Source organism: Callorhinus ursinus, unplaced genomic scaffold (genome assembly GCF_003265705.2).
Source record: "Callorhinus ursinus isolate GAN/ISIS: 27379988/994484 unplaced genomic scaffold, GSC_fseal_2.0 scaffold24, whole genome shotgun sequence".
Taxonomy (NCBI): Eukaryota; Metazoa; Chordata; class Mammalia; order Carnivora; family Otariidae; genus Callorhinus; species Callorhinus ursinus.
The window spans coordinates 10,136,963-10,160,315 of NW_027397086.1; the positions used below are offsets into that span (position 1 = coordinate 10,136,963).

The window sequence follows — 23,353 nt, forward strand, 5'->3', positions numbered from 1 at the left end:
GGGAGTTCAGCTCCTCCCCCCCCCCCACTTCCTGGCACACCGAATGGTCTGGGCAGGCCCCTCATGTTTTCTTCCCTCCCTTCATTCCTGAACCCTGCTCCTATTTCCCTTCCTTCAAATGCACCCACTCAGATCCCACTCTACATCCTCCTCTCTTTCTTCAGTTTTTATCTCAACATTCTGTTTTAAAGATACACTCACTGCTTCTCACATAGTGTTTCAGAGTACATTCCACCACAATTTTACTTATCCATCCTCTAGTGACAGATTCCCCACCACTGTGAGCAATGCTGCAGCGAACATCCTTATACATCTCCCTTTACAAATCTTTGCAGCATTTATCTGGACCGTATATCTGGGAGTGCCACCGCGGTGGCAAAGGGCATACATACAATGAATATTATTTACTGCTGTCACACCGGTCTTCAGGATGGCTGTGCTAGTTACACATCCACCAGCACTGTGTGAGGGTTGTCATCTCTCTACATCCTCACGAGCACTTGGTATTATTACTGGCCTTTCTAAAATGTGCCATTTATGAGAGGCATAGGATGCCATCTCATTGTTTTAATTTGGATCCTTCTGATTACAAATGATTTTAAACATTTCTCCATATGAGCTTTCCGCTTGGCGGGAGGCCTGCTTCTCCCTCTCCCACTCCCCCTGCTTGTGTTCCTGCTCGTGCTCTCTCTCTCTCTGTCAAATAAATAAATAAAACCTTAAAAAAAATTTCTCCATATGCTTATTGGCCATTTGGGCTTCTCATCTGTGAATTGCCTATTCCTATCTTTTGCACTTTGTTCTATTTTTCCGTTTGGGTTTTCTTGTCTATTTCTTATTGATTTTTGTCTCTGGTGTACTCTCTTAAAAATATATTTATTTATTTGAGAATGAGAGAGTGCACGCAAATGAGAGGAAAAAGGGGCAGCGGGAGAGGGAGAGAATGTCCAGCAGACTCCCTGCTGAGCACAGAGTCCAGCGGCGGCAAGGCTCAATCTCATGACCCTGAGATCATGACCTGAGCAGAAATCAAGAGTCAGACTCTTAACTGACTGAGCCACCGAGGTGCCCCTCTGGTGTACTTTTTTTGAGCAATAATGAACCCTAGTGGGTTCTGAACAGGAGTCCTTTATTCTGATATAGTCAAATTCATTATAACTTTACTTTATAGCTATTATATATTTTGGGGGTAATCTTTAAGAAGTCTTTCCCTGCTCTTAGTTCACAGAGATATTGTATATTTTATCCTATTGGTTTTACAGATTTGACTTCTAAATGATTTAATCTCTCTGGCATCTACCTCTATATGTGATGTATTAATGAGTCTTTTATTTTTTATTTTTTTAAGATTTTATTTATTTACTTGTCGGAGAGAGAGTGAGCACAAGCAGGGGGAGCAGCAGGAAGCAGGAGAAGCGGGCTCCCTGCTGAGCAGGGAGCCTGATGAGGGGCTCAATCCCAGGACCCTGGGATCATGACCTGAGCTGAAGGCAGACACTTAACCAACTGAGCCACCCAAGCATTCCTTGATGTATCTTTTATCACGATTTCTGACAAGGAATAATATTGGCTTCTCTTAGTTTTAGTTTTCTCTTCTGGACCTTTTCAATCTGGTAGCAGAGTTGCTAATAAGAATTGAAATAGTCAAGGGCAGGTATCAATGGAAAAACTAGTGGAGGATCAAATTTAGATAATTTCAGACAACTGACTATTATTAAGTACAATGTACTGAGCACGAACTGTTTGCCAGGCTCTTTGTCTATATTATTTTCACCCTTATAAAAATCCTTTGAGGAAAATATTATTACCTTTATTGAACGGATGAGCACATCAAGGCATAGAAAGGTGAAGCGTCTTGCCCAGTGTCACATACAGAGCGCGCTCCTTCTGAACTCCACGCTCTTTCACCCACACCACAAACCTCTTATATGTCTTCACGAATTTTATTTTAATATTATATCCTCAGCATTTATTAAAAGTTAATGAAGAAAGAAGTCACCTGAGGAACACTCTGTCTCTTCTGCAAAGCCATGTGGCTTGCCCATTAAATGGCAAAACGTCACTATTTTCTTTTAGCATCTGCCCTATGCCAAGGACCATGCTAAATGCTGGGACTACAGCTTCCAATAAGAGATGGTTCCTGCCCTCAGAGCTTTCCTGGCAGGACAATGGGTGGTGGGGTCTCTTTGTGGTGACTGCTGTGGGTCTGCAGTAAAACTTCTGAGCTCAGATCCAAGCTTCATCTGTGCCCGCTCTGTGACCTAGAGCAGTTTGCTCTCTAAACCTCAGTTTTCTCATCTATAAAATAAAAATAATAACAATTGACCTAGCAAACAGAGTTGTTTTAAGATCCAATACAACAATGCATTTAAAAGCTTAGCAGAGTGCTTAGTGTTCTATCAATAGAATGATAAATACCATTTTTATGAAATAAACCAATGATTAAAGCAGAAAAATGCTCTGATACAAGTACACTAAACTCTGTTATTGCACATAGAAAAAATGGGTCTAAGTTACATTGAGAGAAAGTGGAAAGAATTTCAGGGCATGCTTCCCAATGGAGCTAATCTTCATATATCCTTGACTAAGGAATTGTGTTAGTTATTTTTAGCTTTCAGTTCCGAGAATAATTTTCTCTCTTTGGACAAAACGGCATGCTCCCTTTTTCTGGTAGATAAAATATATATAACCTATTTATTTCCTATCTTGTAATGACCAGGAAGCTTACAGTTAAATTTAATGCTCTAAAGAGATTATATAGCCCTAGGGTTTGATAAAAATCCTTGATTATTTTTAACTTCCTTTTTAAATTTTAATATAGTTATTATAAGAGGACCTTTTATTTTAAAACAATTCTTTGGAAGCTAGTATGTTATAAATAACCTGCAACTGGTGTTCCTTCAAGAATTCTGTATAAATCTATGAGATACTACCTCATACTAGTCAGAATGGCTAAAATTAATAAGGCAGGAAATGACAGATGGTGGCGAGGATGCAGAGAAAGGGGAACCCTCCTACACTGTTGGTGGGAATGCAAGCTGGTGCAGCCACTCTGGAAAACAGTATGGAGGTTCCTCAAAAAGTTGAAAATAGAACTACTCTATGACCCAGCAATTGCACTACTAGGGATTTACTCCAGAGATATAAATGTAGTAATCTGAAGGGGCACCTGCACCTTAATATTTAGAGCAGCAAAGTCCACAATAGCCAAACTGTGGAAAGAGCCCAGATGTCCATCGACAGATGAGTGAATAAAGAAGATGTGGTGTATATACACAATGGACTATCACTCAGCCATCAAGAAAATGAAATCTTGCCATTTGCAACAACATGGATGGAACTGGAGGGTATTATGATAAGCGAAATAAGTCAATCAGAGAAAGATAATTATCATAAGATCTCACTCATATGTGGAATTTAAGAAACAAAACAGGAGCACAGGGAAAGTGATAGAAAAATAAAACAAGACGAAACCAGAGAGGGAGACAAACCATAAGAGACTCTTAATCGTAGGAAACAAACTGAGGGTTGCTGGAGGGGAAGGAGTGGGGTGATGGGGTAACAGGGTGATGGACATTAAGGAGGGCACGGGATGTAATGAGCATTGGGTGTTATATAAGACTGATGAATCACTGACCTCTACCTCTGAAACTAATAATACACTATATGTTAATTAATAAAATTTAAATTTAAAAAAAGAATTCTGTGTAAATCTAATATTTTTTTAAAATTTCAGGTGTCATTAGTAGACGAAAGGAGTTCCCATACCGGGTACCATTAGATTTGGTCCCCAAAACAAAAGTCAAAAGGATTGTGAGTGTAAAAGGTAAAGTGACAAATGCCATTTTTATTTTTCATTTCACTTTATGCTTCAAACAGCAATCAAATATCCTCATGATTATTCTGTTTCTCCTCTTCTCTACTCAGCAGCATATACAAATCCGCCTCTGGGAGAACCCTGCTCCTTCTTCCACCTTCAAATCCCCAACCGCTTTTCTGACTGTTTTCTTCCATTGGCCTGATTTAAATGGAGATTCATTCTCCCATGATGAAGGATGGGGGCTATCATTGACGCAAAGACTTCTCCAAAACTTTCCATGATCTTAGTGGCCACTCTTGCTCCAGAGAAGGCTTTGTGACCCACCAGAGTTGCACTGTTCTGCTGAAATATCAGTCCCAGAGGGGTTCTCTCCCCTCTGGTACATTTGCAGAAGTGGCAGCTTTGGTGGGTTTCCTCTGGTCTCCAGCTTTTATAATTCAGTATTAAGTCATCAAAACAACAGAATGTCCTGACTACATTTTGTCTCAGTTAAAGCCCTGGACTCACAGAATGTTAGTACCGGGAGAAACTTTTTTAAACATGTGCAATCCTGGTGTTGGTTGTGTGAAAATTGGTTTGCCTCGTATCGCACAGTGAGTTTTAGACAGAGCCCCCACAGCACTCCCAGAACACGCATAGCCCAGGCTTTTTGCTTTGCTTTGTGGGAGCGATTGATTAATAGGGTTTATGACATCTAAAGCTGTCAGACTGAACGACAACGAATTTGCCATGTCCTCTATGCGTTAATTTGCCTGCTACATTATACCATCTTACCACAATATTCCCGTGGCATTTTTAAGCCTGGTCTTGGTGTTTCTTTTAAATCCATATTCCTAACTAGATCTTTTTTGTCTCTCCCAAGCTAAGAAGTAATTCAACTGCCTAGATAAAAAGAAAAGAACAAGAGGGTGCCTGGGTGGCTCAGTTGGTTAAGTGTCCGACTCTTGATTTCAGCTCAGGTCATGATCTCGGGTCGTGAGATCGAGCCCTGAGTCAGGCTCTGCACTGGGTGTAGAACCCGTTAAGATTCTCTCTCTTCCTCTCCCTCTTCCCCTTCTCCTCACTGCCCCTATGCTCGCTCTCACTTTCTCTCTCAAAAAAAAAAAAAAAAAAAAGAGGAAAGAACAGGGACAGTTGCTCTTCTCTCTAAAATATACTGTTACTCAGAAGTTGATAGAAATTGTGTCTACCTTGATTTTTTTGTTTGTTTGTTACAGGACTGCTTATAGGTGAGGTCATGTCTGCAGTTCTGAGTCAGAAAGGCATTGATATTCTTACCCACCTCCCCAAGGGGAATGCAGAGGCAGAACTGATGAGCATTGTCCCAGTATTCTATGTTTTTCACTACCTGGAAGCAGGAAATAATTGGGACATTTTTTCTACTAATTCATTAACTGAAAATCAGAACCTGAAGAAAAAACTAAAAGAAGGTAAAAGAAAATCTATTTTACATATTGTACATAAAAGTGTTGTGATTTTTAAACTAATGGTGCAATTAAACTAATATTTAAGTTCTTATAAATTATACAAAAGCATAATTGTAAAAGCATTTCTGCAAAAAGAAAATCGTGAGATAGACACAACTATATAAATAAATACTATTTTCTGTAGCATTTTGGCTTAATTTACCAAAATGCCTGGATGAGAGACAAGACACCTGCATTCCAACCCCTACAGAGCACTTCCTTCCCTCTTGAATGAGCTCAGAGTGTTCTACTTGATAATTCCCAATTCAAGTGATTCGTGATTCATATACTTCTTTTGAGAAGTGTAACGTTGGCCACAGAGCACATGCTTGCTGCCCAACACCAAAGGAAGTTTACCGTTCCCAGAAGCTAATAAAGCATTCTTTGTGTAGAAATGAAGGTCAGTGAAGCACTATGTTCTTTTTCTGGTGCCTCTTAGGGTTGGTGAGCATCATGTCCTACAGAAATGCTGACTATTCTTACAGCATGTGGAAGGGTGGAAGTGCTAGCACCTGGTAAGTAGAAGGTTTGATTTGCATTTTCATAAAATAGTTGATTAATTAAGGAATCTTAATGGAAATTCCATTCATCCAGTTGCTCAGGATAAAAGTCTAGTTATCCTTCATTGCCCTCTTTCTCTCACAAGTCACATCGGATCCAGCGAATACTTCTGGCTGTACCTTCAAAATGTGTCCTAAACTTAACTACTTCTTACCAACCCCACCACGCCATCCTGGCCCAAGCCACTCCCATGTCTTATCTGGATTATTGTACTAGCCTTCTCTGCTCTTTCGTCTTCAGCCCTTCCCCCTCTTTGTCTATACTGAACGTAGCAGCTGGAGTGACCCTGTTAAAACATAAGTTAGGTCACGTCACTCAGAACCATTTGGGAGCTTCCCATCGTGCCCAGGGTAAAAACCAAACGTACTGCGAACTACAAGGCCCTTCATGGTCTGGCTTCAACTCACCTCTCCAACTGCGTCCCCTACTATTCTCTTTCCTTCCACTCAAGCCCTACTGACCCCTTCAATGTTCCTTGAACACATACCAGGCATGCTCCCACCTGAGGGCCTTTGCACTCACGTTCCTCTGTCCGAAATGCTCTTCAGGTATCAGTGGCTAGCTCCCTTACCTCCCTCAGGTCTTTACCAAAAATCACCTTCTCAATGAGGCCTCTACTTATCATTCTATCTAAAATTGCATCCCATTCCCATCCCAGCATTTCATATCCTGTTCCCCAACTTTCCTTTCTCCTTAAAATTTATCATTAACATTCTTACTTATCTCACTTATTATCTGTCTTGCCACCAGAATGTGAGCTCCACGTGGGCACTCCCAAGTATTCCTAGTGTCTGGTACATACCTGACACATAGCAGGTGCTCAGTAAGTACTTATTCAGTGAAGCATAATAACTTCCTTATTTTTGATGCTTTGAGGGCAAGACTGTCTGAATTAACTGAAAGTCCACATGGCAATCTATTTTCAAAAAAAATACTCTCATGCACTGACAAAATATTCAATGAAAACATAGTGTTCCAAGTGCTTTATAAATTTTACTATATAAAACACTTTTAAGAATTGTACAATCTGGAATAATTGACTTTTAGATTATGCCCTGTAACTCTTGAGAGTCCCCGGGATTTCATCTTTGACCCTCTTATTTTCTGTAGTCTCTCCTTGTGCAATCTCATCTTTGCCCATGATTTCCATAATTTCTACATAGATGATTCCCCAATTGATGTCTCAAGGCCTAACTTCTTTCCTAAGCTCCAAATCCACATTTCTAGGGATCTGGGAGCCAAAGGCCCTTCAAACATAATTCATGCCAAATTCAGTCTTTTGTTTTGTTTTGTTTGGGTTTTCTTAATCTGTAGGCAGCAATACTCTGTACAAGTTTGAACCATCCCTTTCCTTTTGACTCTATATCCAATCACTTATCAAGTCCACAGATTGTACCTCAGAAGTGGGTCTAACCATGTGTGGGTGGCACATTTTAAAAGACATGTAGACTCCTGAAGCATGCCTACCGGAGGATACCAACCAGGATGCGAGGGGTAGGGGTTAGAAACCAGCGCAGCAACAGCTAGGGACTAAATGCTTAGAGGACGAAATGCCCCCTCTCCCCAAGAAGATGCAGTAGCCTCTCAGTAAACACCTAGGGCCTCTCGAGCATTCTGGACAAGACTGAGTGGACGGTGTTCAGCCAGAAATACAGAAATATTTGGATACTGTCCTAGAACCCAACTCCACAAGTTCCTTGAGAGAAACATACACAGAAGAAAATGGCCAGTACCTGAATACTTTAGGGAAGTACAAAGAAAAAGTACAAAAAATAATATATCATTTATTTTATTTTATTTTTAAAGATTTTATTTATTTATTTCAGAAAGAGCACACGAGCAAGCATGAGCAGGGGGGCGGGGCAGAAAGAAAGGGAGAAACAGGCTCTCCACTGAGCTGGGAGCCTGATGTGGGTCTCAGTCCCGGGACCCTGGGATCATGACCTGAGCCAAAGGCAGACACTTAACTGACTGAGCCACCCAGGTGCCCCAATATATCGTTCATTTTAGAAAGAAAAATGAAAATAAAATATTTTAAGTGAGAGGGAGAGTCAAGTGGTCTTACTCTCAGAAGTGAGGGGCTGAAGAGTGGGTAGCTCTGGGCACTCAGAGAGTGAGGTAATGCGACCGGAGGAGTTGGGGGGTGGGCAGATAAGAGGCATTGTGGGGTTATGAATTAGATACTCTTGGATATTCCTTGAGAGATATTAGTAGAGACTGAAATTGCTTCAAAAAGCAAAAAACAAAAACAAGAAAGCCTCCATAATCATGATAGTTAAAGCTTCCTTGTGAGGTAGTGAGTTCTGCATCAGTGGCCTGGCTCAAGAGGAAGTGAGGTAAACACTCTGGTGAAAGTCGGGGAAGGAAATTCAGGCCTCAGACAAGACTTTAGATTAGACAGCTTGTGCACCTTTTACAATCTAGAATTTTAAGATTTTACTCTTCCAGGTCTCCTGTTCATATGTCAGTGCCCTGACTCAAAACTATTTGCTTCACCACTGTTGTCTTTAACTTGAGCGTAATTTTGTTTTTAATCATCAGGCACCGGTTTTAGTTTGTGTGCTTGTTAGCAATCCTGCAATCACAAAAGATGTGTTGTTCACATTTGTTGACTAAACGTTTTGGAGATCTTCCTAAAATCTTCTCTTCCTTTGTAAAATGGTGACAACATACTTTGAATTGTATGATTTAAAATATTATTTTCTTTTAAAGAATAAATATCATATTAACTAAAACACACATAAATTGAAAGCCAAAGGGATTGAACATCTAAATATTAGTTATTTGATTTTGTCTTAAAGGTTAACAGCTTTTGTTTTAAGAGTACTTGGACAAGTAAATAAATACATAAATCAGAACCAAAATTCAATTTGTAATGCTTTATTGTGGCTGATAGAGAATAGTCAACTAGAAAATGGATCTTTCAAGGAAAACTCCCATTATCAACCAATAAAATTACAGGTAAGGAAACCAAATATATAGATTAGCAACAGTTTTATTTACAAGTCTGAGTTTTGTTCTCATCCTATTTTAGAAGTTTGAAGAAAAGAAAATATATGTATCCCTTTAAGAAAGTCCTGTTGTGTACAGGCAAAGAATATGAAGGTTCTTCTTGCACTGCTCTTCACACAATTCAGTATAGGTCAGACGAGTGATGCCTTTGACATCTCTTGTGTAACAGGCACCGGTTGTCCACAGGCTGTAAGTGCTAGAGATCTCAGAACAGGTAAAATGTATCATCTGTCCACATACCCTTGGTATGGATGCCATACCTGAAATTCAGAGCCTTCTTACAGGTCAAGGCTGCAAGGTGTTGTCATGAAAGATGGGACCCTATTTATATCCTGTCAGTAAGAGAGATTGGGGTCAGTTTTATTAAACTGTACAACAAAGTGTTGTTTGAGATTAGAATCTACTTATAAACTTGAATTACAAAGTGATTATAGTATCTCTCCAAGATACCATTACAGTATCTCCTACTCCCTTCTACTCCTTAGAATGTTTCTTTAAGATGCAACAGTGTTTTTCGTTCCTTTGTTTGTTTGTTTTTGTTTGTTTTGGTTTTTTGCCTGCCCTAATCCAATCCCTTTCTGGCATGATATCAGGCATAAATGGCTCCCTGGTAACAGGGAACTCATATGGTCCTCTGCTGCACCAATAGCAGATTAGGACTCCCACAAGAAACAGAGGGCAACTGACATTATCCAGGTGCTATTTGAAGAATAAAATACTACATTTTTTTTTCTTAAGATGCCCACATATCCATCCATCCATCCATCTATCTGTCTGTATTATTCAACAACCATTCGCTGAGCACCTAATACATGCAAGGGTCTATTCTGAGCACAATCAGGGAGGAAGTGTGGGAAGGATAGACTACCCCAAAGCTCACACACTGGTAGGGAAAGTGGGCTATCCATACTACCAACTCTAATCTACATATAACTGTATGTGTTCATTTACGTATATAAGAAATACTTACTGAATGTGTACTAAGTGCTACATGGTAGAGACACAAGAGTGAACAAAACAAGTGTGGTCACTGAGGCCTTAGAGCTTATGATCTCACAGAGAAGTCAGACGTCAGTAAGTAATTTCAAGTGTGCGATACATGTTAAGAAAAGGGAAATATAATTTCACCAAAAGCGGGGGATCTAACCTAGTATGGGGGAATTGAAAACAATGAGTTAGCCAGGATCCTGGGAGCTAGTCAAGAGGAAGGCAGGCAGAGTGTTCCAAGTGACGGCAAACAGCGTGCCTGGCCTTTTGAAGTGGAGAGAGAGGGTGGTTCATGCACGTAACTGGGGCCAAGAGAGCTAGGGGGTGAGTGGCATGAAATAAAGCTGGAGAGGTAAATAGAGGACACTTTGGAAGATCATATAAGCATTGCATTGGAATGTGACTGCCCTAAGAGGAAATAATACGGGAGAACAGAGTCTGAATAGAGCTTCAGAGAGGAGGTGGTATTTTAACAGGATCTTGAAGGAGGGGGAGAACCTGTGGTGAAGAGGTATGAAGTGGAACTTCAGGGTGGGGAGGTGAGGGAGAGAAAGGCGTGGAAGGTATGCAAGTGAGGAAGACCAAGATCTTACTGAGAAATGGCAAGCAGTCCAACTGGAATGCATGAAGGGAGAGGAGGAGATTGGAACCAGGTCATTTCACTTTAAGGACACCGTTTCACTCTCCTTTTAAAACATGGCTTATTTTTAGGGTACCTTGCCTACTGAAGCCCAAGAGAATGCCTTATATCTTACAGCCTTTACAGTGATTGGAATTAGAAGGGCTTTTGATATATGCCCCACAGTGGTAAGTAAGAGTTTCCTTCCTCTAACACTGCTCATCTGTTTCTGTACCATTTAGTGGGAGGGACCGCCTTGAAAATAAATTTAGCTCCCAAATCAAAAGATTTCGGAATTATGATAGATATTAGAGATGCTCTGGTCCAACCTGCTTGTTGACAGTTGCAAAAACTGAGACCTGTGGGGAAGGCAGGTTTAATCGTCCAGTGTCCCAGGCTACTAAACTATGGAGCTGACAGAACCAGTAAGTTGTGACTGAGGAGAAAATGACGTGGTGTCCCTAGCTTCCTTCCAGTGTCTCTGGTAATGTTATGATGTGTATGTGACTGTTAGCCTACAGTGGAGGCATTTTATATCACTAAACACACGATAGCGTGTTTGCTTCTTTGGGCTGCGCCGTCTCACTTGCTTGGAAGCTGAGGGGAGTAAGGAGAAGATTCGCCTGAGTGCGTCAACGTGGTAGACTCCAAGGGGTAGCAGGGATGCTTCCCCGATCTGGGAAGAGACACTTCCCCGCATTGAGGTCAAACACGCCTGCCTACAAATCAGAAGTCAATTAGACATGTCCTTCAAACCAGCCTACAGAAGAGACATGGAAAAACCCACCGGGGTTTGCAGGACTTCAACCACAAAACAAAATACTGTTTTTAGTTTGTTTCAAGAGAATTGTTATTTATACTTAACAAGACAAAATAATCAACAAGGGACAAGTTCCCAGGGCCCTAGAGGACCAGTCGACACCTAGTGGTACATGAACAAGAGACAGTGGAGCCAGGAGAGAAGGGGCTGGGCAAGTTGACTGCAGCAGTGCACCAGACTTTGTCCTCATGCACTTATCCAAAATAAATACTTCAGTTGTCTCAGGACAAAATAATAGAGACAATTTTCCCAGGAATTCTTAGGATCAAGAAGCACTCTGGCAGCTTGGTTCTTTTCCTGCTATTTATGGTTTTATTTAGCAAAATTCCTTTTGAAAATGTGAGTCTGTCCCTGCTGTGCCGGGTTGGGGGTGGGGGTGGGGGGCCTGATTAAAGCTGTGTCTAGGCTTCTTCTTCCCAGAGACTACATCTGATACGGGAAACAGAAACTAAAGGGAAAAACTTTGACAGATGAGAATTGAGGGGCAAAAAGGTTGACCCAGTTTGGACAAGCACATTTTCCCTTCTGAGATTGTACTCTGCTCCTTCTCCCAGAGGGATTTGCTTCAGGGAGACCCCATCCACTTCCATTAGGTCATTTCTCTCTACGCTCCATCTTGCCTGCCCCAGGATGGTGCCACCCGGGGGTAGTTCTCATCGGTTGTTAGGTTGAGGCTTGACAAACCTAGATGTCTTTTGCTCTTGTTTCCAGAAAATCAGCATGGCTCTCACTAAAGCTGACAACTTTCTGCTTGAAAATACCCTCTCAGCCCAGAGCACCTTTACACTGGCCATTTCTGCTTATGCTCTTTCCCTGGGAGATAAAAGTCACCCACAGTTACATTCAATTGTCTCAGCCCTGAAGAAAAAGGCTTTGGTTAAAGGTATGACTTGTTTCGTACGTTTATTTGGCAAGTGTTTACTAAGCATATAAAGTCTGCTAATTCTGGGAAGGAGATTAGGGCATGCAAAGTTGAGTAAGACACAGTCCCTGCCCTAAAGGAACAAATCATCATAATACAATATAATAAGCGCTGTTATTCATTCATTCAGCATATGTATTGAGTACCTCCTATATATCAGACACTGCTGTAGGTTCTAGAGATAAAGCAACAGACCAAAAGAAAAAAAATCCAGGTCCTCATAGAACTTACATTCCAGTTATGGGGAGACAAACATGGTAAGTAAAATACTGCATGTAGTGACTAGGTTGGCGATGAATGATATGAAGAAAAATGAAGCAGGGGAGGGAGACAAGGCGAAGGAGGAGGTTGTGATTTAAGCCTCCCTGAGAAGCTAGTACTTGAATCGAGACCCAGTGAAGGTGAGGAAGCAAGCTGTGGCTTCTCCAAAGGATGTTCCTGGTGGAGAAGCAGCGTGTGCGTATGCCTGAGGCAGGAGGGTGCCTGGAGCTCCAAGAATGGCAAGGAGGCCAGTGTGACTGGAGAGGAGTGAGATGATGGGGAGGCAAGGGAAGGAGAGGGGGCAGGAGGGAGGGAGGGTCATGTGCAGCCTTGGAGGTCATCACAGGAGCTCCACAAGACTCCTGGATACAGTCGTGCAACATGCACAGCTCCCAACCCAGCCCGTGAACTGAGGCTGAAATCCAGCCTGTGAATTCCCCCAGCCAGGCACCCTGGATTGGGTCTGCCTCTGCCCAGACCAAGAGGTGCCTGTGTCTCATTCACATCCGGGCGCTGTGGGGGCCAGGGGAAGCCCAAACCTTTAACTTCCAGTTCAAGTGAAAAGGCAAGGTTTTGAGGATTTTTAGCAGAGAGAGATGAACTCATTGCCAGTTTATTGCACTTTCCCTTCTGGCTTATCCTGTATTGCGTTGGCTATATATGTATTTCATTTTGAAAAATAAAGAAACCACTTCCTATGGGTCAGGAGTAAAGAAATAGAAAGAGGATAGCAGTGATCACTGGCCAGTGTTCCTTTTTTTTTTTTTATGTTATGTTAATCACCATGTGTTCCTATGCCAGCACGGCATGGTTGGACACTTCCGAGCCCTCTCCTGGCTGAGGTTTTCTAAAAGCTTAATAAATGTAACATGAAGTGTACCACTATCTACAAGATTTGATTTCCGTCATCATTTAAAAATGACTGAATCTTTTTTTTTTAAGTAAGAAGAGTAAGGATCAATTTTAATTGTAAATATCAGTGAACTTACAGTGGTTTTTTTTTGTTGTTGTTGTTGTTTTGATGTAGTGTTCCATGATTCATCGTTTGTTCATAACACCCAGTGCTCCACGCAGAACGTGCCCTCTTTAATACCCATCACCAGGCTAACCCATCCCCCCACCCCCCTCCCCTCTAGAACCCTCCGTTTGTTTCTCAGAGTCCATCATCTCTCATGGTCCATCATCTCCCCCTCCGATTTCCCCCTCTTCATTCTTCCCCTCCTGCTATCTTCTTTTTTTTTTCTTAACATATGTTGCATTATTTGTTTCAGAAGTACAGATCTGTGATTCAACAGTCTTGCACAATTCACAGCGCTCACCATAGCACATACCCTCCCCAATGTCTATCACCCAGCCACCCCAACCCTCCCACCCCCCACCACTCCAGCAACCCTCAGTTTGTTTCCTGAGATTAAGAATTCCTCATATCAGTGAGGAAAATGACTGAATCTTAAAAAATAAATAAATAAATAAAAATGACTGAACCTCAAAACCACTTGTACAGTGCTTTTAAAATAACATAAAAGAAATGCTTGGGTCTTAGAAGATAGGGATCATAAAATCATAGAATTTAAGAAGAGGTCTTAATGATTCAGATAATGTTTGAGCTGCAAGTATCTTCAAAAACCAAATTTTTCATTCTAAATACAGCAAATCTGAGTCTCTGAGAGGGAGGGGAAACATTGTCCAAAGTCATGTAAATAACATAATTATGAATTGTAAACAGATACATTAAAATCTTGACTAATCTTCCAAAATGATTTCCAAATACACCTTACTGTTTTTTTTAAAGATACTCTATTTAAAAAAGCATGTAAAGTGACAAGTTTAAATTACTAGAGCAATAACAAATATAATTTAGAACCTAGTTTATGAAAAATATTGCATATATGAAATTATCTTTAGTGCTTTACATTGGGAAGAGATCATAAAAGACTGAACTAAGGTTTTGGGCATGATCTCATAATTTCTAGGACATAGATTTTTTTTTTCTGTCAGGGAGAAAAGTTCTCCAATTTATCTCATAGTGTCGATAATAACAGTAAGCCTTTCTCTGTGTATGGTGCTTTCTGGTGGATTAAAATTTACATTTAGTATCTCATCTGAGTTTCATTGCAAGGAAAAAAGTACTACATACACTTTAGGTTTTAGAAAATTAGGCCCACAGGACTAAAAGAATTTATCCAAATTGACATGGTCAGTTCCTAGTGGAGTAGAGAGCAGAACCTGGGTGTACTAGTTACAAGTTTATTGCATTTCTCACTCTGCTATACTGCTCTTCCCAAGTACACATGGACTCTCCATGATGACCCTTTCAAGTCAAGACAAACAGCACTGTATTAAAGATCTTACTTTGTATTGGTCCCCTTGAAGTTCTTCTTACAAACGAGTAAGAAACTTCTAGACCTCAAAAGGCCACTACCAGAAGAAACTTCTAGAAACCCACTAGAATTATGTGAGATTCACATTTTTAATTATAGCAATGAATGTGATTTGTTGATGTTCAGGTGACCCAGTCATTTATCGTTTTTGGAAAGACAATCTTCAACAGCAAGACAGATCTGCACCTAACTCTGGTACAGCACATATGGTAGAAACCACTGCCTATGCTTTGCTCACCACTTTGAACTTGAAAGACATAAATTATGTTAACCCAATCATCAAATGGCTATCTGAAGAGCAGAGGTATGGAGGTGGCTTTTATTCAACCCAGGTAACATTTCTTTGTCTTGTTTTATCCTCATGAAATTGGTCCTCTCCCCCCGCACCCCCTGCCACTACATGGTCCCACTCATTCTGACCTCCATGGTTTTGTCCACCAAATGAGCATACCATAGATATGAATCAATGACTAGAATCAAAGGACCCTTAGAGATTATCTGCATTGATAGCCTTCTTAAAGAAGGAAGTCAGGCCCAGGAGGTTCATGCATGGAGTTAGTGGCAGAGCCAAAATCAAAACTCACATCTCCTAACTCTAAATCCAGTACTTACTTTATGATTCTTAATGATCATGAAGGGCTAGCAAGGTTATCAGCAATTCCATGACATCTTATGTAATAACCATGTGGACAAAAGTACTGATATTCCCTCCCCCCAAAATAAATAAAAAGTGAGAGAAATACTGATTGTTATAGTTTATCTAGCTACCATTGTAAACTCATTCTATGTTAGAACTATTTTAGTTGAAGAATATACCTCTGCATTCAAAGTTTAGCTCAAATATTGGCATCTTCTCTGTTCCTTGGATGTTTGGATGATGACAAAATTTAGAGTTAGAGGGGTCCTTCAGGATTACTTCAGAGATTATCTAATCTGGGGAGGCAAATGGGTTTCATCTTGGAGACAGGTGCAGGCTTAGCAAGGAAGAATGTCCCATTGATGAGCATGCCATGGACACAGGCAGACTGGGTAGCCACATATTTGACATCTCTGAGCTAGTCATACTTCCCAATTTTGTAGATGAGGAAGATGAGACCTAGAAAAATAAAGTTCATCCATTTATTCCTAGAAAAATAAAGTTCATCAATTTATTCCTTCAACAAATACTTGTTCAACAGCTACCACGTGTACCTACAAAATGTAATGGATGCCAAGAAAGACTTGCATCCAGAAATCTTACATTACAGTGGGCAGAAGGAGAAAATTAAAACAGAATTACGGAGAGGGAGAGCTTATTGATGGCCTCACTGTGGAGTTATTTAAAGTGAGACTTAGGATAAAAAGGAGAGAGTCATGCAAGGAGTTGGAGGCATTCTGTAGAGTGACCTGCCTGTGGTCACGCACTCGGGATGCATGGAGCACCTGGCCCTGAGGACACACTTCCTTGCTCTTCCTGCCAACAGCAGCATCCTTGCTGGGGAGGAAGAGACCTTCCTCTCATCTCCACCTGGGGGCCCTTCACCAATTTCCCTCACTCAGCTGGAGTTTCAGCCTGCATCCCCATCCTCTCATAAAAAAGGGTATTTGTAAACACAGGAAATATATAAATGAGCTAAACCTATTTTTGTGCCTTGCTGATCTTTGATAGGATACAATTAATGCCATCGAGGGCCTGACAGAATATTCACTCATGATTAAACAACTCCAGTTGAACATGGATATCAGTGTTTCTTATAAGCATAAAGGTGACTTCTACCATTATAAGATGACAGAGAAGAATTTCCTTGGGAGACCAATAGAGGTAAATGAAGGACTTTTGATAATATTTTATAACGGGATGGGACCTTTGAAATCATGTGTTTCACTCTTATTTTACAAATGTATCTATTTACTACTAAAAAATACACTAAGAGTACCTGCTATGTCCTGGGCAGGGGTGCCTGCTATGTCCTGGATACTGGGGATTCAAAAGCAAAGTATATGAAGAAACTGTGTGTTCGGGGGGACAGTTGTTTTAACAGTGAAAAATAAGAGCCTTGACAGGGACATGGAAGGACAGAGCAGGGCCTCCTGACCCAAGGTGAGAGGTAGGAATTTGTCAAATGCATCCAGGTGCGCAGGTTGAATCTCGAAGAATCAGAATGACGTAGCCAGGTGAAGAAAAGGGAAGAACATTCCAGAGAGACAGAACAGTATGCACAAAGGTGCAGTGGTAGTGTGAGAGAAAACACATTTGGGCATCCACCAATGGTTCCACCTGGTCCTGTCATACATACAAACTGTGGCCTAGCTGGAATTGGCTTTTAGGTCCTCCAACAGCTTACCCCGTGTACCCTGCTGGATTTTTTTTTTAAGTGGGCTCCATGCCCAGTGCGGAGCCCAATGTGGGGTTTGAACTCATGACCCTGAGATCAAAACCTGAATTGAGATCAAAAGTTGGACGCTTAGCCAACTGAGCCACCCAGGCTCCCCTGGATTTTTTTTTTTTTTATGAAAACCTTGATGGCCTATGAAAATTTCCCAAAGAAAAGAAACGTTGGAAAAACTAGTTTTTGTGTCAATTAGAGTAGCTGCCAGTAAACAGCTGCTAAGACACATTTTTCTAATTACCACATTTTTAGATGCTTTTAGGTCATATTTAAATATACAAATAACTGGAAATAGTTTTTAACTGTCTTGTATCCTCTACAAATCCATGTTTGGGAAAAGTAAATAGGCATGAGAAATAAAATTTAATGCAAAAATCACAAACTATTGGCGCATAGTAAAAAAAAAATAGGTATGGATATATAGACAGAGATATAGACATATTCCAACACTTAAAAATCCATAGACTTCAAATAGAAATCTGTTTCCAGACTCCTTTGAAAAACCGTAGGATCTGGCAACAAGATGCTGGCAGCAGCAAGCATTCTTCAATCTGTCCCAGTTCCCACAGTCACGTGACACGCGTGTAGGCACTTTGTCCGTACTTTGTGCTTAGGCCTCTGCAGGCACGTGTACTTGTGGTCCCTGGGTTGGTAATGTATCTCCTTTCTCTGGGAGCCTGTAGAGTTCACTAGAGATTCACATTCTGAGCCAGTGGTCTAAGCTCTCATGAGGAGCTCTTGACCTGAACAGCACGGTAGGCCCGCTGGAGATAGCTGGAGTTACTTCTTCTCTGCAGGGGTAATGCTGTAAGGGGCCCCTTGCCATTTCTAAATAACTTAAACCTCAGCCCATGATACTGTCTTTGTATAAAACCCAGGCTAGTAGTATCGAGTTTGGAATTCTCTATGTCAGCATTTCCTGAAATGTGTTATATAAAAAAGGTTTGGTGGTCAAGTAAGTGTGGGAAACTGTAGTTTAAATGAAGTTAAACAAGTTCTTTCTTAGAGGATAGCCCATCTTTTTTTTTTTTTAATTTTTTTATTGTTATGTTAATCACCATATATTACATCATTAGTTTTTGATGCAGTGTTCCATGATTCATTGTTTGTTCATAACACCCAGTGCACCATGCAAAACGTGCCCTCCTCAATACCCATCACCAGGCTAACCCATCCCCCCACCCCCCTACCCTCTAGAACCCTCAGTTTTTCAGAGTCCATCATCTCTCATGGTTCGTCTCCCCCTCTGACATACTCCCCTTTTCTTCCTCTCCTGTTATCTTCTTCTTTTCCTTTTTTCTTAAAATATGTTGCGTTATTTGTTTCAGAAGTACAGATCGGTGATTCAACAGTCTTGCACAATTCACAGCGCTCACCGTAGCACATACCCTCCCCAATGTCTATCATCCAGCCATCCCATCCCTCCCACCCCCAACCACTCCAGTAACACTCAGTTTGTTTCCTGAGATTAAGAATTCCTCATATCAGTGAGGTCATGTGATACATGTCTTTCTCTGATTGACTTATTTCACTCAGCATAACACCCTCCAGTTCCATCCACGTCGTTGCAAATGGCAAGATCTCATTCCTTTTGATGGCTGCATAATATTCCATTGTGTATATATACCACAACTTCTTTAGAGGATAGCCCATCTTTAATACGTATGTAACTAAGTGTGGTGACTCTGGGGGAAGAAAGGGCAATGGAGGGGCATGGGGACATGGCAACAGTGTTCATTTCCCAAACTTACAGGTCACTTGTGTTCATAGAACCCATTCCTCATGCAGCATCTTGATGCGCTGGCTTTTCAATCAATGCTGTTATATTCCATCAGGGAGAACAAGAAAGTTGGCCTTTTTACGTACATTTACTAAAATTTAGAGGAAGGGCTGATGACTTTTCATGCACACCAAACCCCTTTTGCTCTAGTGTGCTAGGTAAGGGGAGGGCAGCCTGCAGACTTGGAGAAAGCAAAGAACCAACTCTTCGGGCCTCTTGCACAAAATGATCTCTCCCATGCTTTCCACAGATCAGGGGACATTTGTATAATGGAGTTCTTCTGGAGAGGAGAATTCCTTAACCCAGTTCATACCTTCACTCTCCTCTTAGAAGGATGGGCAAAAGACCATCAGCACCTAAGGATTTGGCAGGCTTAAGTGAGGTGCTAGGGGTTTGGGTGGGGTGCCAAGGGTTTTGGTAAACAGAGACCAGTGGGATGTGGAGGAGACAAGCCATCATGAGGCACTGAAAGGAATTTACTCAGTTGGCAAAAGGAGACGAAGATCCAGTTTTACCATAACCATATGTAAATGAAGATGTAACCAAAAATGACTTCTGATATGTTGGTTTCTCTGGCTCACTCGGGAGATCTCAGACATCGTATTTACATGTGGAAGGGAAAGGGGAATTTCCAGCACTTTTCGTGTCTGTGTGCACAGGATTTTCACTGTTTTATCCATTTAATCTCACGAAAGCTCTGAGAGAGGAAGCTGGCAGGTATCTGCCCACCCTTTTCGTTGTTCTGTCCTCCCTTCCTGTTGAATAAGAAAAGAAAGCATGGTTTCTTATCCCCTTTCCAGGTGCCTCTCAATGATGACCTCGTGGTCAGTACTGGATACAGCAATGGCTTGGCCACAGTGCATGTAAGTATTTCATTGAAAGCCAATTTCGATGATGTGTCCGCTTGTACTAAGTAACATAAAAGAAAGTTAGGGACTTTGCCACAAAGTTACAGAAATCTGGGCTTGGATAACCATGACTAAAGTAGGATTCATTTATTTAATTATTTTTAGCTATCTTGGTAGCTGTCCTCACAATTGCTTTTTGCAAATGGTTATGTGAATCCTTGTATGCATATAGTCTTTGTATTTGTGGAAATTATACATATAATTATACTTATAGATACATAATTTTATGGTTCTATATGTGTATATATATACATACGATGCATGTGTGTGGATATATATGGTTCATAACATAGTCACACCTCATTTATCCAGCATCATTGCAGATTGATGTATATACATACGGGCTTAAGTTTCTTTTATTTTAGCCATAGACTGCATGCACATACATAGACAGCTTAGAAAAACTTGCTACTGCCAAATGGCTAACATAAGATAAATTACATATTCTAAGCATAATTTAACATTCTACTGATGATTTTAATTATGCTCTTATCTTTAGCACATTTATTCCTTCAAAGACTTCATAATATTGCATGGTTGGGTTGGTGGGGAGATGGATTGTCCACTTCTCTGTCATTTCTTGTTGCTCTCAATATACCTACCTCTGGTAGCACTCCTCCCTTTCCATGCACACCTATAATTTGTTGTTTACCACGGTGGTGTGGGAGCTAGGAGAAAACCATATATCCTAGCCTTGTAGTGTTATGCATAAAGTTAGAGCATACAGGTTCAAGGGTGAGAGGCTTAAGAACTTCCCTACGGTGAGGTGCTCAGGTTTGACTGCATGGGATTTGGCAAGATTCTGCCTGGCTAGATGTCATTTTTTTTTCCCTACTTGGGCTTCTCAGCTACGTTTCAAATTGTGGGGTTTGCTGAAAGTCCATCTATTGTGAAATGAGTCTTAATTTCACCCAATTTGCACTGGATTATGGAAATGATACTTCAGGCATCCCATTTGCAGCAACAGTACTGCCATAATGCCTTTCCCACTGTCCTATTTTACATAGAATATTTTTGTTCACTCATCCCAATGTAGGTAACAACTGTGGTTCAAAAAACCAGCACCTCTGAGGAAATTTGCAGCTTTCATTTGAAAATTGAAACCCAAGACATAGAAGGTAAAACAGCATGATTTACACTGTAATTTTGTACCTTCTTCTTTTACCTGGGGACTTCACCTCCCTCTTCTGGTGGGTTGGTTCTCCCCTGCACTTCAAAAGCAAGTCCCGTTGCACACTGTAGTCCTCCTCTAACCATGGCCCTGGGCTCAGGGCATATGCTCTCTTCTGCCCTGAGAGCTTCCATGTGTGGCTCAAAGACCTATCCCTACAGGCAAATTTCTAGCTACCAGTGAATCCAGGCATCAGCTCTTTCTCCCTGCAACCTTCCCCAAACATGTTACCTTAAATAACTCCTTCCTTAAATTATAAGCTCATACAGGAATTCAGTAAAGTGGCAGGATATAAAATCAATGCACAGAAATCAGTGGCATTCCTATAGACCAACAAGACAGAAGAAAGAGAAATTAAGGAGTTGATCCCATTTACAATTGCACCCAAAACCATAAGATACCTAGGAATAAATCTAACCAAAGAGGCAAAGGATCTGTACTCAGAAAACTATAAAATACTCATGAAAGAAATTGAGGAAGACATAAAGAATGGAAAAACGTTCCATGCTCATGGATTGGAAGAACAAATATTATGAAGATGTCAATGTTACCTAGAGCAATCTACACATTCAATGCAATCCCTATCAAAATACCATCCACTTTTTTCAAAGAAATAGAACAAATAATCCTAAAATTTGTATGGAACCAGGAAAGACCCTGAATAGCCAGAGGAATGTTGAAAAAGAAAAGCAAAGCTGGCGGCATCACAATCCCAGACTTCAAGCTCTATTACAAAGCTGTAATCATCAAGACAGTATGGTACTGGCACAAAAACAGACACATAGATCAATGTAACAGAATAGAGAGCCCGGAAATGGACCCTCCACTCTATGGTCAACTAATCTTCGACAAATCAGGAAAGAATGTCCAATGGAAAAAAGACAGTCTCTTCAACAAATGGTGTTGGGAAAATGGGACAGCCACATGCAGAAGAATGAAACTTCCTTAGCCCACACACAAAAATAGACTCAAAATGGTTGAAAGACCTCAATGTGAGACAGGAGTCCATCAACATCCTAAAGGAGAACACAGGCAGCAACCTCTTCGACCTCAGCCGCAGCAACTTCTTCCTAGAAACATCGCCAAAGGCAAGGGAAGCAAGGGCAAAATGAACTATTGGGACTTCATCAAGATAAAAAGCTTTTGCACAGCAAAAGAAACAGTAAACAAAACCAAAAGACAGCCGACAGAATGGGAGAAAATATTTGCAAGTGACATATGAGATAAAGGGCTAGTATCCAAAATCTATAAAGAGCTTATCAAACTCAACACCCAAAGAACAAAGGATCCAATCAAGAAATGGGCAGAAGACATGAACGGACATTTTTCCAAAGAAGACAAAGAAATAGCCAACAGACACATGAAAAAGTGCTCAACATCGCTCAGCATCAGGGAAATCCAAATCAAAACCTCAACGAGATATCACCCCACACCAGTCAGAATGGCTAAAATTAACAAATCAGGAAACAACAGATGTTGGCAGGGATGTGGAGAAAGGGGAACCCTCCTACACTGTGGGTGGGAATGCAAGCTGGTGCAGCCACTCTGGAAAACAGTATGGAGGTTCCTCAAAAAGTTGAAAATAGAGCTACCATACGATCCAGCAATTGCACTACTGGGTATTTACCCCAAAGATATGTAGGGATGTAGGGATCCGAAGGGGTACGTGCACCCCGATGTTTATAGCAGCAATGTCCACAATAGCCAAACTGTGGAAAGAGCCAAGATGTCCATCGACAGAAGAATGGATAAAGAAGATGTGGTATATATATATATATATACAATGGCATATTTATGCAGCCATCAAAAGGAATGAAATCTTGCCATTTGCAATGACGTGGATGGAACTGGAGGGTATTATGCTGAGTGAAATAAGTCAACCAGAGAAAGACAAGTAATATGACCTCACTGATATGAGGAATTCTTAATCTCAGGAAACAAACTGAAGGTTCCTGGAGTGGTGGGGGGTGGGAGGGATGGGGTGGCTGGGTGATGGACACTGGGGAGGGTATGTGCTATGGTGAGCGCTGTGAATTGTGTAAGATTGTTGAATCACAGACCTGTACCTCTGAAACAAATAATACATTATATTAAAAAAGAAGAAGAAGAAGAAGAAGAAGATAGCAGGAGGGGAAGAATGAAGGGGGGGAAGAATGAAGGGGGGGAGATCGGAGGGGGAGATGAACCATGAGAGACTATGGACTCTGAAAAACAAACTGAGGGTTCTAGAGGGGAGGGGGGTAGAGGGATGGGTTAGCCTAGTGATGACTATTAAA

At 41.1% G+C, this 23,353-nt stretch overlaps 1 protein-coding gene across 1 annotated transcript in view; it reads left to right on the top strand.

Moving 5' to 3' along the window:
- Positions 1-23,353, top strand: part of C5 (complement C5) — an 87,670-nt gene that overhangs the window by 48,934 nt on the left and 15,383 nt on the right. Inside the window, exons 23-32 of the mRNA XM_025888322.2 lie at positions 3,737-3,826; positions 5,038-5,250; positions 5,726-5,801; positions 8,649-8,808; positions 10,558-10,653; positions 11,997-12,168; positions 14,976-15,181; positions 16,498-16,650; positions 19,799-19,861; positions 20,943-21,024. Coding sequence (XP_025744107.1) covers positions 3,737-3,826; positions 5,038-5,250; positions 5,726-5,801; positions 8,649-8,808; positions 10,558-10,653; positions 11,997-12,168; positions 14,976-15,181; positions 16,498-16,650; positions 19,799-19,861; positions 20,943-21,024 — 1,311 coding nt within the window. The remainder of the gene's footprint in view (positions 1-3,736; positions 3,827-5,037; positions 5,251-5,725; positions 5,802-8,648; positions 8,809-10,557; positions 10,654-11,996; positions 12,169-14,975; positions 15,182-16,497; positions 16,651-19,798; positions 19,862-20,942; positions 21,025-23,353) is intronic.